The sequence below is a fragment of the Camellia sinensis genome, chromosome 5, assembly GCF_055761805.1.
Source record: "Camellia sinensis isolate YWXY chromosome 5, ASM5576180v1, whole genome shotgun sequence".
In the NCBI taxonomy this organism is placed as follows: Eukaryota; Viridiplantae; Streptophyta; class Magnoliopsida; order Ericales; family Theaceae; genus Camellia; species Camellia sinensis.
Window position 1 is genome coordinate 63,070,552 of NC_138965.1, and position 19,485 is coordinate 63,090,036.

Here is a 19,485-nt window from a genome sequence, read left to right on the forward strand (position 1 = left end):
GTTGGCATTGTAGACATTTGGAGTCAAAGTCAGCAACCTCTTTTTTCATGTTGGGCCACCAATACACTAACTTCAAATCTTGATATATCTTGGTATTCCCCGAGTGCATAGTAAACATCGAGTTGCGAGCTTCTTCTAGAATTCTTCTTTTTAATTATGTATCATTAGGAACCAAAAAGTCTCCCTTGAAATTTCAATACTGAGTCTTCAATTGTGAATCAGGGTTTTGGTTTGGCTTCAAACTCATCACAAATCTTCTTCAGAAACTCATCATTCATTTGCTTTTGTTTGATTTCTTCAATAATTGCTGGTTGTGGGACATTGCAGCTGTCAAGCTATTTTGTTCAAAAGGCACTACTTCTATGTCATGCTTTTCAAATTCTTGTAGTAACTCTCTTTGATCTGTGAGAAAACAAGCTAGGTTCCCTATATTCTTTATACTGAGTGCATCAGCTGCTGTGTTGGCCTTACTCGGATGATAGTGGATTTGTAAATCATAGTCCTTGATTAGTTCAAGCCATCATCTATGTCGCATATTAAATTCCTTATGTGTAAAAAAGTACTTCAAGCTTTTACGATCGGTGTACACTTCACATTTAGCTCTATACAGGTAGTGATGCCATATCTTCAATGCAAACACAATTGCAGTAAGTTCCAGGTCGTGTGTTGGATAGTTTTTCTCATGTAGTCTCAATTGTCGGGAGGCATAAGCAATCACCTTGCTATTCTGTATTAAGACATAACCCAAACCCTTATCAGATGCATCACTATAAATTACAAATCCTTTCGTACCTGAGGGTATAGTAAGGATTGGAGCTGTGGTCAATCTTGTTTTCAGTTCTTGAGAAGTTGATTTGCTCTATTCTATCCACACAAATGGTTTCCCTTTTTGAGTCAATTGAGTCAACAGTACAACAATTTTTGAGAAGTCTTTAACAAATCTGCGATAATAACTTGCCAATCCAATAAAACTGTAAACTTTTGTCACATTACTCAGGGTAGGCCAATCAACAATTGCTTCTATCTTACGAGGGTAAATAGAAATACCATCTTTTATCAATGGCATGTCCCCAAAATGCAATCTCATTTAACCAGAATTCACACTTTTTTGAATTTCCCATACAATCATTTTTCTCTAAGTGTTTGAAGGGTCATTTTCAAGTGTTCACTACTAGAAAAAGGGGTATAAGACAGAGAAGCTTTTGCGACGGCAAATAAAGCAGTGGCGAAATTATTTTTTTTGCAACGAAAATCTAAGACTACGGCAAAAAGTAAGATTACATGCGACGGTTATTCAACTGTGGAAATTTTTTTTTTCAGTTTTTTTATTTTGCGACGCTTTTTATTTGTCCGTCACAAAATATTTTATTTTTGCTCATTCATTCGCAACGGTCGTTAGCATTGTCGCAAATCCTAATCCCTAAATTCGTGCCCACCTCCCACCTCCCACACCTTGTCGCTCCCTCTTTTCCACTTTTCCCAAACTTTCTGTATTGTCTAGGATAAAAAAAAAAAACCCCCCTCAATCTTCCGCCCTAATATCACTCTTTCTTTCTTGCGGCCAGTCGATCGTCACTCTCTCTCTCACTCTCTCGCTCTCTCGCAGCAGTAGCAATAACAACAACAACACTAGCGTGGGCTCGTCCAGGTAATCCTCCTCTTGCTCGCGTAGGCCCCCACAATTTCTCTCTCGCTCTCGTGTTACCCTCACAGATTGTCTGTAGCAGGAATGGCTTCAACTTCGTCACCAGTTCTCCCTCCGGTATCTAGGCATAGTTTTCCTCTGCTGTCCTCTGGTCTCCTCAACTATCTTCTCCTCTGCTCTCCTCACTGGTTCAATTGATTAAATAATTTTGATTAAGAATATATTTAATTAATGTATTGTGCAGTTGATGTTTAGCATATGCTCTAGTTATAATTTTTTTTTTTTAAAAAAAAACATGACATGAATGAGGATATATTTTGAAATGCCCTTAGTAAAAGAAGCTTTATGAAAAGCTATTAGTGTTAATTCAATCTTGTGGTTGAGAATATAAAAGACCATGCTTCAGTTTCCGTGCCATTGTAAAACAAGAGATCTAATAGTAGTAGGAACTATTTTGCGGCTAAAAGAATCAATTGTTGCATTGTAGCTGTAAAGTGTGAATGCAGAAAAGAGTTTTAGCAGGTTTAATATAAAATTTATCTGTCAGAGTTGTGATGAAATTCTAATTGTAAATGTGAAAGGAATTTGATCAGGTTGCCTCATAACCTGTGAAGATGGTTCACAAGAAACATACAATGGATGCATAATGGCCATCCATGCTCCAGATGCTTTGAAAATGTTGGGAAAACAAGCAACATATGATGAAATGAGGATACTTGGTGCTTTTCAATATGTCTATAGGTACTGCCTTTACTTTCCTTGTCAATTTTGTATTAGATCTTTCTAAAATTAATATAATGCACACCTACCTCTTACCTTAAAAAAAACAAAGATACATATGCTGAATAACTCTTTTATCTTTCTTTCTGTTTAATAGTAAACAATGAAGAAATAAGTCTGTGCTTACTTCATATACTGCTTCTTTATGCTATGTATGAGGTGGGAAAAAGGCTTAGTGTTATCTTCATTTGCATCTCCTTTACTGAAGTTGGATCAAGGCAAGATTTTAACTCGAGCTTCTTAGACTGATTGGTATTTTCTTCCTTTCAAAGAATAAATGGTAAGAGAAGAAAAGAACAGAGATCAGAGTTAAGAGTAAAAAGAACAGAAGGATAGGATAAGAGAAGCGGAAGAAGTGTAGATGTGTGTATCTGAGAGAGGGAGTTATTAACAATGCCTTCCAAATAAATTCTTTTTTAAATTATCTTGATGCATAAGAATCATATGATTGCGACCTTTGGAATTAGGATATTTGTAGACTTCATTTTGACTGGAGTTCATAAGGACTATAATGTCCACCAATTTGAAAGGTTAGTACTAGAGAATAATACTTTTATGATGTTTTGGTTTGATTGGTTTTATTTTCCTTTTGGGTTATGTTAAGTGAGTATTGAAAATGATGCTAGAGTTCTCCTTTAGTTTATCATCTCAAAATGCACAATCATTCTTTTAACTCTTTATGGCAGTGATGTTTTTCTTCATCGTGACAAAAATTTAATGCCCAAAAACCCAGCAGCATGGAATTTTCTTGGAGCTATGGATAACAAAGTATGTGTGACATATTGGCTCAATGTGCTCCAGGTTTGTAACACATTCTCCTCATGTGAACTGGAGTTGTTTTTATATTTTCATCAGTACATGACATTAGAATGTGGTGATGCCGCAATGCTGATATGTCGCAGAGCAGCTAATATGCTCAAGATTTTTCAATCCACCATAATATGTATTTAAGCTAGTCATAGTCTCAGTCATTACGCAAAAAATAAATGGACAGGCAACTAAATTTCTACTTCTACAAAAAATGAAGCGAACTCCAAAACAGAATGAGGAACACCTTAAATCCCTGCTTTAAAATATATGAATACAACATAGAGCAACAATAGTTTGGGTTTCTGATTTGTAATTTTTTTGGTCTAGGTTTCGACGTCTAATACGAGATTAAGATTGCTTCCTGCAAATGGGTATTTGGGCAATCGTCAATTCAATGTGTTGAATGAGTTCTCCAAACAAGTTAAAGGCGAAGCTAACAAGTTTTGTTTTTTGGTTTTTTTAAGTAACTTGAATATATGTCAATAATTGTCTGAAACCTTAAAAAAGAGATTATTTTTTTTTCTTGTTACATTGGAACATATATTTCTGGGTGTTTAGTTGGTTCTTTATTAGCTTAGTTCTTTAGTTTTTCCCACTTAAAATGAAGGCTACAAATATTGACTTATTACTAAGCTAAGAATACTACTTCTGTTAGTAAATTATTATCATTTTTTATTTGTTCATATAACATGTTGGCATTTTTAGGGCCTTAAAACCCATTTGAAATCCTTCAGGAAGGATGTTTCTTCAACACTATGAAATGATTTGACGTCACTATATTTGCAAACAGTTTTTTTGTTACGCATCATTTGAGCATTCTTTCTGTATGATTACTCCACACATTCTGTTTGCAATTTATTGTCAAATTTATATACCTTGTGCTATTTTCAATCCAATAATATTTAAAATGTTAAAGATACAAAGGTTAAAATTTTAATGAAATAAATATGGTGTAATATTACATGGGTCAAGTCAATCAAACCTAATGGTTCTACAATTATTATTATTTTTAAACTTGTTTTGAACAAAAAGCATACACGACTTTTAAAGTGTTTTACGGTTTAAAATAAATGATTCCACTTAATTCTTCCGATTCACAATGATATTCTTGATTTGACAACTATGATTGTGAGATTTGAATGCACAGTCTGTTGACTTCTCAAAACATGCATATCTTAAACTAAACATAGATGTCATCATCTACTATCTTAACAACATTTATTGCTAAATGTTGCTCATTTTGGTTGGTTCTAATATTTATATAAGATTTCCAAAGTATACTACTTTTAGACTTGTAGAACAAGCATAAAATGCTGACCAAAATTGCATAATAAATGGCCTCATCATTAGCAGTACAAAAAATGGAGTTATTACATAATCACAGCTTTAATAAAATTGTCATCGTCTCCCAAACCAAGAGCTCTTTTTTGAAATTAATATGTTCATTCGTTCCATAATGTTTCTTGACATACAGAATCTTTGTGAGACAGGGCTACCTTATCTGGTAACTCTAAATCCATCACATACCCCAGAACATACACTGCTCAAGTGGTCAACCGGCCATCCATTCCCATCAGTTGCTGCATCAAAAGCATCATTTGAGCTTGATCACATTCAAGGGAAAAGAGGAATATGGTTCTGCGGAGCATACCAAGGTGAGTTTGTTTCATTGTTGCTGGACTGGGATGATGTTCACAGCGTTGATTTCTGTTTATGGCGTGGCGTCTTCTGTGACAATGTCACCCTATCTGTTGTTTCTCTCTATGTGTTTTCTGTTCATGCTTATTTTTCTTCCTCTTTTGGCCATTTGATTCTACTAGAGTTTTTTTATTTTTTTTTATTTTTAATATATTTTTATTATATTTGTTTGTTGAAGGAATTTGTCAAATTTGAACTTGGGTAGGGAGATTTCACCAGCCATTAGAGACTTGAAGAATCTACGGTTCATGTAAGCTTTCTTTGCTAATCCTGTTGATTTGGTGTTTTTGCTCATTGTAACCAGGTTAACATAATACTAACTTTAGATGTTATAGTTGAAATATTTTCAAGGATTTTCAGGGGAACAAATTAACTGGTCAAATTCCTGATGAGATAGGCAACTGTGTTTCTCTGATGCTAGTGTAAAATTTCATCTTCTTTCTTCATTGCAATTTTATTTACATATATGTGGATGTATTAATATCTTCTTCTGTCTGTAGGTGATTAAGATTTTTAGTCTTATTTTAATGATTTATTATTTTTTTTAATATCTTATTTTTTAGTTTGTAATGATTTTAATGATTCTCGATTCGATTCAATTCACGATTCAGAAAATTACAATTTTATTTATTTATTTATTGAAATAAATATAAAATGTTTTACATTTTCTGTAAGTTTGAAATTAATTATATTGTAAATGATGATTTTTTTTTTTTTTGGCTTCTTTTTGCAGATGCAACCTTTTTGAGTACGTGATGATAACGTCGCATATCAATATTGGAGCTTACTGTTGATATTAAAACAAGCTATAATATATATATATATATATATTGTTTGTATTATCGATACTTTTGTTTTATTTTAGATACAAAAATTTGAGTTCTTGAATTATTAATAATTATTAGTATTGATGGAGGATGTTTTATATATTTTTGTAAAGAATATTTGTTTGAAAATTGTTACAGGGTATGTATATATTATTATTTGTATGATTTTGTGGATGTGGATGTATTTTATTTTAGAAAATATTAATAATTTGTACAGGAAATAAATTAAAAAAAATATATTTATTTTATGAAAATAATTTTATTGCGACAATAATAAACTGTCGCCAATGTAATTATCATTTTCTTACATTTTATTAGCAATGGGTTAACCTATTGTATATACATATTAGTTCAAATCTTTAGCGACGGTTTAAACTATCGCAAATAAGATCAAAATGTAATTCTAATTTTTTGGCGACGTTTTAGACTGTCACTAATAATACCTTTCACGACATCACATACCGTCGCTACAAAAGTTTTTGGCGATGGCAACCAAAAGCATCGCTAAAAGAGAAGTTTTTTCCCATTTTTTGTGTCAGTTTAAACTGTCACAAAAACCATTGATTTACCGTCGCTACAAGAAAGCGACGGTTTGTAACCGTCGCAAATATCTTTTGTCACGTCCCCTTCCACCACCTTCCATTTCCCGTCGCTACTCCGTCGCAAAAAGTTTTTTGCGACGACATGTGAACCTTTTGTGACGTTTAAGACCGTCGCAAAAGCTTCGATTTTTAGTAGTGGTTGTTCATGTTCATCTCTACTTTGCGAATAAACCAAAATATCATCGATAAACACAACAATGAATTCATCCAAGAAAGGTTTAAAAACTCTATTCATTAAATCCATGAATGTGGCTGGTGCATTAGTGACTCCGAAAGACATAACTAGAAATTCATAGTGCTCATACTTGGTTCGGAAAGCCGTCTTTTCAATGTCTTCAGCACTTACTTTTAATTAATGATATCCCGATCTCAAATCAATTTTCAAAAATATTTGAGCTCCCTACAACTGATCAAATAAATCATCAATATGTAGTAATGGGTATTTATTTTTCACAGTTATCTTATTGAGTTCCCGATAATCGATACATAGATGAAGAATGCCATTTTTCTTCTTTAAAAAAGAACTGGCGCACCCCACGGCGAAGTACTCGTGCAAATAAACTCTTTATCAAGCAATTCGTGCAACTAAATTTTCATTTCTTTCATTTCACTAGTAGACATGCGGTAGGGAGTTTTAGATATTGGTTGTGTACTCGGTATTACATCAATTGTAAATTCAATTATCGACTACTTGTCCAGGCAATTCATTCGGAAACACATCAGGAAAGTCCCTCGCCACTGGCATACTGTCTAGGGTAATGTCCATGGTCTCTTTAGTCGTTACACTACACAAATACCCTTGATAACCCTTATTAGTTTTCGGGCTTTTATAGCAGATATAAGATACGGTGGTGGAACTACACCCTTTCCCTCAAAATAAAATTCATCCTATCCAGGAGGTCAGAATATCACTCATTTTAAAGTACAATTAATGGTTGAATGGTATTTACATAGCCAATCCATACCTAAAATAACATCAAAATGTCTCATGTTTACGGGTATTAAATCAGCATACAAAACAACATTTCAAAGTAATAATTCACATATAGCATATACAGATGAACATAACATAGATCCCTCTCCCTCCCTGGTAGGTGATGCAACACACTATATATATCTCAATGTTTCGATAGGTCTATTCAGATTTTCAGCAAATACCATAGAAATAAACAAATGTGTAGACCTCTATGCAGGTTGACCACAAACAGAAATTGTACCTGACACTACTACTTCTGTATTTTGAGTATCCCCTGGTACGAGAGCAAAAACCCATCCTTGTCTCAAATCATTTCTTGTTGTGGACGGTGTTGCAGTTGGTTTTGCTGTGGGAACTGATCCAATTGAGCTTGTAGCTCCTCGATTACCACCTTGACGTGACTGTGTACAATCTTTTGCCATGTGCCTGACCTTTCCACACTGATGATAGGCCCCCATGGTGCGATAGCATACCCCCGTGCTTCTTTCCACAAATAGTGCAAGTAGGTATTTGTAGCTTGCTTTTCGTGCTCCTTTCGGATACGACTAGCCCTACAGTTCGGACTCCTGTGGTTCTGAATCTGATTTTACAAGTGCAATGTGAAATAGTGAAAACACAAAAAGAGTCCAAATCCGACAATTCTTTTGAAAAATCTATTTGAATAAAAAATGTCAAAAATAGACTGCATTGCTAGATTTCAGAGTCGCCACCTAAATATTTTTGAAAAATTTAGGAAACCCGTGACTCGTGCCAAAGGCTACTTATTCGTCATCATCAAAGTGTCTCGGCTCAGGAACTTACGTACGAGAGGGGAAGGTCATAAATTGAGCACCTCAGTCGCCCGATCAAAGATTAATCTCTACTAATCATGATGTGATTTTTATTTACATTATATATTCTTATTCCGATTATTAGACTAACATTACTATGTGTTGCACACAAGCATAGACTAATTTGCAAAAGTTGGAACGCTTTGATTTTATGTTTGTTTGAAAATTGTTTTGAATACGCGTCACTTGAAAATGTGAGTTTGTACATTAATCAATTTGTTCCAATTTTAACAATTAACCTTCATCCACAGGCATTCAAACGAGTATATCACTTAAGTATTTAGCCTCATGGAAAGCATGCTCGATATGGTAACACAAATATACTATGTGATATGCTAAAACAATAAGTGCTCACCTAGTACTCCAAGGCAAGCCAAATAGAGAAGAATGATTAGAAAACATGCATGTTCCTAAACCATATAACGTGACTAATGCAACACACACATTTATGCCACTTTAATAGGCTCGGCTATGAGCATGGCATATGATCCAATTCCAAGACATGTGATAAATCACGTATTCAAACAATGAAAGTGAAATTGACATTGGTTAGTATGATGAGCCGAACCCAAATACAAGTGAGACGAGTGTATGTGAACATGAGAAATGCTAAGAAACATGATGCTATACACTACCATTATAAGCGGGTAAATAAAAAGGGAGTAAGAAATGGAGGTTGGAAGACATATACGCTATTACATATTTGTCCTCATGCAAGAGGGTCCAAATAAATGTCCAAGTGGCCAAATTAAACTAACTATTACAAAACCAAATGAATGAATAAACAACTAGTTAGCTAAGCTATTACAACAAAGACTAGTAATAAGAAATAAGCTAGCTACCTAATTTATTACAACAAGGATGAACAATAAAACTAACTATCTAAGTTACTCAACAATAAACATTCATAATCATTACAGTAATGCTAATTATATTTAATTACAATGATAATGAGAGCATTAATTTACAACATTTGATAGAACCAAGAAGCACAAGGATGGCATGCACCTGACAGTTTTTAGAAGCAACTCTGTCTGCCTTCCTTGGAATTTGCCCTGTTTCACCTTCAGCCACTGCCCTCTATTTTTGCATAACATTCTGTTTACCAATCATTGGGGCCCGACCGGCCCCCAATGAAGCCTGGCCGGGCCCAAATAGGGCTGGCCGTGCCCTAATTTCATGCAAAACTTTGTTTTTGTGCTCTGAGGTGAAAACAGTGCAGACAGAATTTTCTGAGTCCTGTTTGTCCCTCTTACACTTCTTTGTCATGGAAAGCCTCAAGAGAAGGATGAAGTCATTTCCAAAACCATCAATGAGCAAGTTGTTTGCTTGATGATTTCGGCTACGATTTGAACAAAAATCAATGAATGTAATGAATCGACACCAACCCCTCCGCTTTATCATGGAGTGAGCTCAAAGGGGGAAGTAAAGATGCTTCAAGGGTCGTCAAAACACCATAAATTGATGTGTAACGACTCTTGACACAACAGACTCAGCATAACGTCCGGCCAAGCCCAAGCCACCTTATTCATTTTCTTTATGTAGGTTGATCCAATTTTAAGCGAAGTTCATTAGTCTTGTCCATTCTTTAATCCATTTGTCCAAGGTGGTAGTTAAGTCCGCTAAATGAGAAGAACGTCAAGTGAGAGGTACTCCTAATATATGAAGGAGTGACCATGCCTCTGATGATGAACTTCTGTAGAGATTAAGCCATTGAGCATAGGTCTCTAGCTCATATTTTGAATAACCATCAATCGGTTGAAATAACTCTCAGACAAGAAGAAAAGAAGAAAGGGGGGAGGGGGAAGATTGCAGACATGATTGCAAGATTGATTCTTGATTAACCATAGAAATGCTATCAAAGCATGTATAACACAACATCATAAGTTAGATATGAAGACTTACAATACAACAAGCTTTGATATTCAAGCATATACTAATTAAATAAATTGCAAGAACCCTAAAACAGCCCCTAATATGCTAAAAACAGTGACCAAAAATCTTGTTGGAGAGTATAAAAAAGGTTGGAAAGTAAAAGGCAAAGCAAAGCTAGTGAACAAAAAGCAAGGAGAGGTGGCTAACCTCTCTATTTTTAAGACTTCAAACCATAATTTTTTGGCCTTTTCCAACCTCTGAAAATCAGTTTAAAAGGCAAAGAAGAGAGTGTAAAAGCAAGGGCTTGAGCTATGAAATAAGGTGCTAGAGAAGGTGTTAACCTTCTTTACCCTTTGGTAGCTATCCAAACCTAAGTTTAAACACTTGAAATGGATTCAAGACAGCATAGAAACACAAGAAGTAGATAGCAAGAGATAGAACAAGAAGTAAAAGAGAAGGTGATAAGCTTATACCTCTCAAACAAGTAAGCTCTTATTTGTAACACAAAGTTAGTTCAAGCACACTCTCAAGCTCGAATTGTGATGCCCAAATCTCAACCAAAGCTCTAAGGTTATGATCTAAGGTGATGTATGGTGTATGGATATTGATCAAGAGAGATAAGTTGGCTTAAAGGCAACTTGTATAGGAAGAAGGAGCTTTCTCTCGTGTGTATATGTTCGTTTGAAAATTTTCAGCCCTCAAAACAGAGGTATAACCTCGTTTTTATAGAATTTGAGCAAAACAAGTCAAAAATATCTTCAAAAAAGACAGTTGGTAGGCTCTCGCCCAGAACAGTGTGTATCGCCATCGAGGCACGACTGTGCCCAAATAGCCACGGTCGGCTTCTAATAGGGCATTGGCCAAGCCCTATTGTACTGCCCCACTCTCCTATTTCAAACTCAGTATAAGGTGGCACAATGGTAAAAAATGAACCTCTGAGGTTAGAATGAGACAAGTAGGAAGGTTTTGGGATTATTTTGGGGCTTGACCTTGGATTCCCTCGTCGAGAACTTGAATCACACAATGCAGTTTTCATCATCGAGTGCGCTGGACCAAGCACCTAAGTCTTACAGGTGGTAAAAAATAGAGTGTCTATAGTTTCCCCTCTTTAACAGAGCTCGGAGTCATAAAATGACGTGAGTGAATGTCAAAGTCTAGAGACGACCCATTTGACGCGGCCGTAAGACTTGGGCAAGAAAAATAAATCAAAATACAAACTTGCGTAGGAATCAAACTTGCAAGGAATCAAACTTGCGTAGTTCAAGGACAAAATGCAAAATGACATGCAAAAATTATAACTTATGATCATACAATACAACAATGCAATGAAACATTCATAAGTATGCTAACAAGTGATGAAACAATGCAACAAGCGATAACAGGAATACAACACTTGAATAAAAGCATAAATCCAAGCAAAACAAACTAAGTCGTGTCTCGCACGGAAAGAAGCGAGTAAATAATCACATCTCCCACGAGAAGGACATAGAAAGCACAAACCAAACTATGTCTCACGTAGAGAAGGTGTAAGAAAATGCAAACCTAACTACACCTTATGTAGGAAGGGTGTAAAAGATACAAGCCAGACTACGTCGAATGTAGAGAGGGCGAAAAGCTCAATGCTAAACTGCGTCTCACACAGAGAGAGCAGAGGGTGGTGTGAACCCTAGGCGTACGTGACGTTTCTAACTGAGTAATTGAGATCCTAACGCGTCTCACGCGAGAAGAGGAAAAACGGTTTGAACAAATAGGCACACTTGCCATTCTTAACCAAGGTGAACAATCCTCATGCGTTACATGTGAGAGGAGGAAATGTGGTGTAAGCAAATAGGTGCACCTGTTGTTTTTAACCAAGGTAAACAATCTTCATGCGCTGCATGTGAGAACAGACAGACGGTGTGAACAGACAGGCGCACCTGTTGTTTTTAACCAAGGTAAACAATCTTCACATATCACACACGAGAGGAGGAAAGATAGTGTGAACAAATAGGCTCACCTGTTGTTTTTAACCGAGTTTAACAATCCTCATGCGCCGTACGTAAGAGGAGAAAAGGTGGTTTGAACAAACAGGCGCACCTGTTATTTTTAACTGAGTTGAACAATCCTCACACGTCGCACGCGAGAGGAGGAGAGGTAGTGTGAACAACAGGCGCACCTGCTTTTTTAATCGAGTTGAACAATCCTCACGCGTCGCATGCGAGAGGAGGAAAGGTGGTGTGAACAACAGGCGCACTTGCTGTTTTTAACCGAGTTGAACAATCCTCATGCGTCGCATACGAGAGGAGGAGAGGTGGTGTGAACAACAGGCGCACTTGCTATTTTTAATCAAGTTGAACAATCCTTACGCATAGCACACGAGATGAGGAAATGTGGTGTGAACAAACAGGCACACCTGTTTTTTAATTGTGGTAAACAATCCTCACGTGTCACACGTGAGATGAGAAGAGGTGGTGCGAACAACAGGCGCACCTGCTATTTTTAACCGAATAGAAACAATCCTAACGCGTTGCAGCGATAGGAGGAGATGTGGTGTGAACAATAGGCGCACTTGCTATTTTTAATCGAGTAGAAATAATCCTAATGCGTCACACGTGATAGGAGGAGAGGTGGTGTGAACAACAGGCGCACTTGCTATTTTTAACCATGAGAACCATCCTAACGCGTCGCACATGATAGGAGGAGAGGTGGGATCAATAAAAGGGGCAAACAATTCAAAACTTGACACAGCGTGATTGGAAGGCCTCGGAACATAAAGCCCGCTGAGATAGCCCAATTCAGGGTACAAAATTAAAACGCGAACCAAGGTACAAAACGTAAACACAAAGTTAGATACAAAATGTAAACACGAGTTTAACGAAGCTTTCAAATGTGAATTTTAACAAACTAATCATAGATATAAAATCACAATAATCAAAATGATGCTTGAATTAATGAGTTTATGTGAACAAAACAACACAAAAGGAACGAATCTCTCTCCTTTTCTATTTTTCCTCTTCTTAGTTTTGCTTTGTTTTTTTTTTCTCTCTTTTTTACTGTTTTTCTTCTTTTTCTCTTTTCTTTTTGCTTTTGTTTTTCTGTTTTTTTTCCGTTTCTTCTCTCTTTCTTTTTTTTCTTTTCACTCTTCAAATCCAAAGCAAGGCCCAATATTGAAACAAACAAACAAAAAAACAAGAACAAAAACGAAACAAAAACAACAAAACAAAACAAAAAAACTGGGTTGCATTTAGGGCCGACCGGGCCCTAATGAAGCACGGCCAGGCTCCAATGGAGCTGGCTGGGTTACGGCAACGACCAGGGGCAGTTCAGGTAAACTACACACCTCGGTTGATTTAAACACAAATCAACCCTCATTTTACACACACCCAAGGCTGAAGCTCTCTCTCCCCTTTCTCTAGGGCTCCTCTTTTTCTAGATTTTCCCTCTTTTTGCATAACCCACTAACCCTTACAAAAATTTTCCTTAATCCTCTTTCAAACCTCTACATTTTGAACGGAACAAAATTTGATTTGGTGGAGTTTGAGTTTTTCCCTTGGTTTCTCTCACATTTATCCACACTTTCACTCTTCCTTCTTTGATTTTTTCTTCTTCTCTCTTTGTTTTCTTTCTCCTAGGGTTTTGGTTTTTTGAATTTTCACTTAATCTCACTTACCCCCTCACTTTTTTTTGCACATTTTCTCATTTTCCCTCATACGTCCCCATGGCTAGTGATGAGGTTCCTATTCCCAACCTTGTTGTGGGTATTGGTGTTGTTCTAGGTGCGGGTGTAGAGGTCGAGGACACTCCCGCATTGCCTCCCCTTGCCAATAGGCCATTCGACTCGGCCACCTACCAGCCGCGTACACATGCTCTGACCCCAGGTGGTATCTTGAGATTTGAGGGCCTTATCCTAGGGATAGATGAGGGCATTTTGCTGCGAGAGTAAGCGGAGCACTTGTCTGCCGATGCCTTTATGATAAGTAATCTTTCCTTTGTTTTGCACATATGTTGAATCTCATAAGCAAACTACTCGTCAATGCTGTACACGTATTGATAACATTCCGCATTTGCAGGTGATAGCCAGGAGGATTGGCGGTTATGGGATCCACATCCAGCCCTCGGCATTGGTATGAGAGGCTTCCCGTGGAGGTTCGCACACAGGTCGATGCTGCAGGCTTCGGGCCTTTTTGTTCAGGGCTCATACAGATGAGGGTGAGCCACTTCTTTACGGTGTCTTGGTAGAGAGATGGTGGGACACCACTAACTCATTCCACTTCTCGTCGATTGGGGAGCTGACCTTGACTCCATATGACTTCTCGATGCTCACTGGCTTATGGGTTGGGGTTGGCGGCCTGATCCCATTTGATCCCGACATGACGCAGTGGAGAGCCGCACAGTGCCAGCTCCTCGGGGCGATCCTAGACACCACCAGCCACGAGATGGTGAGGTACAATTGGTTCTTTGATCATTTCTCTAAATTTCAACTAGCTACTACAAATGAGGTCGCCTAGTACTCCCACGGCTTCCTTATGTACCTCCTCGGTACTTCCCTGTTTGCGAACAGGGAAAATACCGTGGGGTTATATCTCCTGGGAGCACTGTTGTACCTACCACAGGTGCCAAAGTGTGACTGGGATGGTGCCGACTCAGCCACCCTGTACTGCCACATGAGCTCCGTATCTCGCCGAAAGGTGGATACACTTAGCGGTTACTAGAGGGTTTGGGAGGTACAATTCATATTCACTCAGCTTTGCATTTTATTTTTTGTTCATCTGCTCATTTTCTTTTTCCATGTCTTTCTGCTTACAACTATGGGTTTACACGTATTTCACCTTCTTGACTCCGATCGCAGTGAGGCCGATTGAGTTGTTAGTACCTCGCTCTCGGTACTACAACTCTCGATTTGAATGACGCCGCTGCATAGACCAAGACTTCCTTTACTTTCGCCCCTTTTTTGACACGATCACTACGGATCAGGTAACAAAATATTAACCTTTAACTTTAACATACTATGTGCATACTACACTGTTTCCATACTATTGTTTTCATACTGTACTGTTTCCATACTGCATTGTTTCCATATTGCACTGTCATTCTCATACTGCACTGTTTCCATACTGCACTGTCATTCTCATACTGTTGCTTCTATATTGCGTTTCCATCATGAGGGTAGTCGATGATCTTCGCGACGGACCCCAGGTTGACTTCCTTATGTTGGGGAAGGATGGTGACTGGTACCACGAGCCTAGCGACTTCACTACCTTCTTACACACTCGAGTGATAGCGCCTCTTACCCTAGGCGTGGTCTGTGTTGTTCTTGAGGTTGCTGCTATCACCGGAAGAGTTCCCACTGCAGCTCCCGTCCTTGGGCTTCTTGTGATTCCTATCGAGGTCGTGTACATGTGACCAGATGGAGTGATCGCGTACATCCCTCTTGAGCATATCGAGGAGAGGGACCGTAGACCGATGCTTGCTCCTGACATTGAGCAGGTTCACACTTCTTTATACTTCTGCCCGCTGCACTTTCTTATTTCTTTCTACTGCATTCTGTTATTTTGGTCCACTGTGCTCTGTTATGTGGTTCTGAATTCCAATGCTCTCCCTCTTGCAGGTACTTGCGACATATGCTAGCGACCTTCTTCGGATGATTGATCGACTGCTTCTCATGGTACGGAGGAGGCAGACTGTTCTAGCGACCCACAGGATCGAGGTATACTTTGCCCCTAGTTTACAATCATTACGATCTTGCTCTCAACTTTGTTGATCTCTTTTGATATCTATACTTTCGCTTTTTCTTTCTTCCCTTTCAACTTGAGCCAGCACCAGTTGTACCAGTAAGACCTCCTCTAGATAGGAGACGGAGACGGGGCCCAGTGAGGGGCGGGGAGGAGCTGACTGGGAGAGAGGCAGAGTGAGACAGTGCTCACCTCCCGAGGAGTCTTTCGAGAAGTACACGACCTCCGAGGAGAAGGGGGAGGTGGTCGACATACAATCTAGCAATCCCAGTGATGACAGTGACGCACCTCCTCCGCAACTGAGGAAGAAGAGAGCGAGGATGGGTTACTAATTTTTTTGCCTTTTTATTTTTCTTTGCAGTTAGGAACTAGCTTTAGATAGACCTATGTATTTTGTTTTTGAAGACTTTTCTTTTATTTTTGGTCTTTGTAAATAATGATTAGGGTTGAACCACTAGTTTATATAAAGACAAATTTTTGCAGTGATCTTCTCGCATGATATGTGATGATTGAATGGCGCTTGCATGATATTCTTGTACAAGACTGTTAACAATTGTGAATGCTTGCTCTTGAATTGATTCTTGAATGGGATAATAACTTACAACCGGTCAAAATATAAAATACAACTCGATAACACGAAAACAAAATGAAAACAACTCAAAAATACTAAAAAACACTTGGTATAAATAAAACAAGACTCAAATTATAGCCATAGTACACCAAAGCAAAGGCCAGCACTTATTTGCAACTGCACTAACCTAGGCCAACATTTAGACTCGACCAGGTCCAAATAGGCCAACATTTAGACTCGACCGGGCTTCAATGAGGCACGACCGGGCCCAAAAATGAGGTTGGTCAATGCTATCCAGCTATCATGCACTACTCCTTCTCAAAGTCTATAAAAGGTGCTCTTAAGTTGTTTTCCTAGTAGAACAGCAAGTCCTTGGTATTTTGCTCTCAAGATGGAGACTCTTCTCAACAATAGGCTTCGAGACTGGATAACCACTTTGGATGGCTCGAAAAAGGTGAACTTTCGTGGTTTTGGCCTAAATGCTCTTTTACCTCTGAATCGTACTTTGCTTTGTTTTCCATTCCTCCATGTCGCTACTCGATGCTGGAACCCGATCACACACGTGTTTTGCTTTGGATCACAGGAGATGTGTTCAATGATCGAGGAATTTCAAGCATTGATGGAATCCCTGTGTAACGAAGAAATTTGCCTTAGCCTTGCTTTGGCCATGCCCAGACTTTGGGATGGATATGTGGGTTTTCAATCCATGAAGCTCGGTCCTTGGCCTATGATGGGGAGCTAGACATCCCCGACTTAGTTCATCGATTTTCCGTTATTGGAAACAGGGTGACCTTCTCTGGCGAGGTTATTGGTAACATGCTCTCTGTTTATGTTTGCTTGCGCAATTCCTCCTTGCCCTAAGTTTTGGTGGAGCCAACATCCAGTTGATCGAAGTGGCGCCCAATGTCTGAAAGAGGGTAAGAGTTGCATGGGCCTGGCCCTGGCCGAAACCTTGATGGGTTTGGATGCCTTTCATCAGTGAGAGACTACCCGCTTTGCAGGGAGTCCGTTACTTCTTTAGGTATTGCCTCCCTCCCTGCTAATTTATAATTCTCACATCACTCAACACCCAATCTTTGTTTTTCTCTCAAAACCTCTTTCTTACTTTTCCCTCATTGTACACCTCTCTATTCTTTAATCCTTTTTATTTTTCGTCCTTCCCCAGGTATGGCTTATGGATAAACTGCAAGTAGTGGACCCTTGCCCCGAGTACTCGGCTAGGGCCCTTGCCTCGAGTACTCGGCCAGGGCTTACTTCTTTCGTCAACGGTTGGTGGATTTCCCTTCAGAAGGGTTGTGGTGTGAGTGGATATGCAGTAGATCTGCAGCTGACATAACTTGGCATTGCCCCTGGCTTACTTTAACTGAGATGAGCTACAACATGTCCTATTAGCTAGGTATGCAGTTGATTGGCCTCACACACTGCGTGTTTTATTTTCCCTTCCAGCAGACACGTCCAGATGAGGAGGTGGAATATCCAGCTTCATTTCCCATTCGTGGTTCACACTTGCCTCGATACCTTACTTCTTGGAGAACGAGGTAGTTTTTGGCCCCTGCCTCTAGCTTCAGTTTCGCCCTTTCTGGCTAGTGTTTAGCTTAGCTTGAGGACGAAGAACAAATTGGGCCATCTTTAGCTGCAGAAACTTCCACGAGTGCAAGCAGAAGACATAGAGCTACCTGACTTGGCTGTGCCCCTAGTTTTATTGCTTTGATCTTTATTTTCAAGTTTTAGTGATGTAAAAACAATTTTCGATTTAAATCAAAGAGTTGGAGAATGTACTTGTTTTGAAATCAATAAAATTAAAGTTGCGAGTACTAAAAATTTTCCTTTTCGTCCCAAAAATGGTCCAAGTTGTAAAAGGTAAATTTTGAGAAAGATTAGTTTTTATTAAAACTTTTCAAAACCATCTTCGAAAATGGTCATTACCTGACACACTCAAAACCCATCCTCAAGTTGTACAACCCCGAATCAACAAATCATGATTGCCCATAACCGCATCCACTATACTAGCCCCTTTAACATAAAGATTACACAACCACGCTAACCGATAATGGAAAAAGATGGCCTGATCAAATATGAATGAATAGGACAGTTGAATTGGAGATGGTTACGACCGAACTTCAGGATAAAATTGCCTACGTATCCCAAAAATGGGAATGAGGCCTTACGTAGTTAGGTTCAGGTTCACTCAAGTATTAACTCTCTCCTTTTGGCGCTCTAACTTTTGCCAAAGTCTCCCTTTAGGGTTTTCAACCTTGCAAGCTCAGTTTTTCTTTGTTTTTATTTTTTCATGCTAACTTTTGCCTAGGTCGCCTTTTCGGATTTTCGGCCTAGCGAGCCTCTCAGGGGTAATATTTCTTTAACTTGTCCATATTGATCGATTGCGAAAACTCCAAGCCATCCAAATCCATGAGAATAACTGCCCCTCCTGACTAGATTGACTTGATGATATAAGGACTAGTCCAATTGGGTCTGAATTTTCCCTAGGGTCATGGATGGAAGCCCGGTTATCTTTCAGTACCATGTTCGCTTCCTTGAGATTCCTGGACTTAACTTTCTTGTTAAAAGCCCTAGCAATCTTGCGTTGGTAACCCTGGATATGATATAATGCCCTCAGTCTTCTCTCATCAAACAACGTTAACTCCCAGAACCTACTTCATTGCCAGTCCGCCTCCGTTATCTGACACTCGACCATAACTCACAGCGATGGCACTTCAATTTCAATTGGCAAAATAGCCTCCATCCCATAGACGAGAGAATAGGGGGTTGCCCCTGTAGATGTTTGGATTAAGGTTTTGTAGCCCCAAAACACAAATGGCAGTTTATCTGGCCAGTCCCTGTATGTTTCCACCATCTTCTGCAGAATATTCTTCACATTCTTGTTTGTGGCCTCAACAACTCTGTTGGTCTGTGGTCTATACGTGGATGACTTATGAAAAGCCATATTATATTTCTCAAGTAGATCCAGAACCTCTTTCTTGAAGTGCGAGCCATTATTGGAAATGATCTCGTTCGAAACCCCATATCGGTAGATGATGTTGTTCTTGATGAACTTAGCCATATGTGATGCTTTCAACACAGAATAGGGCTGGGCCTCCACCCATTTAGTAAAGTAGTCGATTGCTACTAGAATGAACTTATGCCCATTTGATCCCTTTGG

At 38.6% G+C, this 19,485-nt stretch overlaps 1 protein-coding gene and 1 long non-coding RNA gene across 13 annotated transcripts; both read left to right on the forward strand.

Moving 5' to 3' along the window:
- Positions 1-1,447: 1,447 nt before the first annotated feature.
- LOC114273282 (uncharacterized) lies at positions 1,448-5,934 on the forward strand. Of its 12 annotated transcripts, none has more exons than XM_082869007.1 (7): positions 1,448-1,648; positions 1,728-1,796; positions 2,239-2,386; positions 3,112-3,226; positions 4,710-4,996; positions 5,112-5,183; positions 5,667-5,934. In XM_082869007.1, the coding sequence occupies exons 2-7, from the start codon at positions 1,730-1,732 to the stop codon at positions 5,725-5,727; spliced, it is 750 nt and encodes a 249-aa protein (XP_082725133.1). In that variant the 5' UTR covers positions 1,448-1,648; positions 1,728-1,729; the 3' UTR covers positions 5,728-5,934. The 12 variants fall into 12 exon arrangements, 8 of the variants coding, with proteins under 8 accessions (XP_082725133.1, XP_082725132.1, XP_082725138.1 ...); XR_014329564.1 differs by adding an exon at positions 5,269-5,355 and having other exon boundaries at positions 1,449-1,796; XM_082869013.1 differs by having other exon boundaries at positions 1,450-1,648; positions 1,728-1,762; positions 2,227-2,386.
- Positions 5,935-14,868: 8,934 nt separating this feature from the next.
- Positions 14,869-16,236, forward strand: LOC145790659 (uncharacterized). The gene is made up of 4 exons (XR_014329568.1): positions 14,869-14,996; positions 15,193-15,509; positions 15,631-15,729; positions 15,840-16,236. It is a non-coding gene; the product is annotated as an uncharacterized LOC145790659 (long non-coding RNA).
- Positions 16,237-19,485: the final 3,249 nt, after the last annotated feature.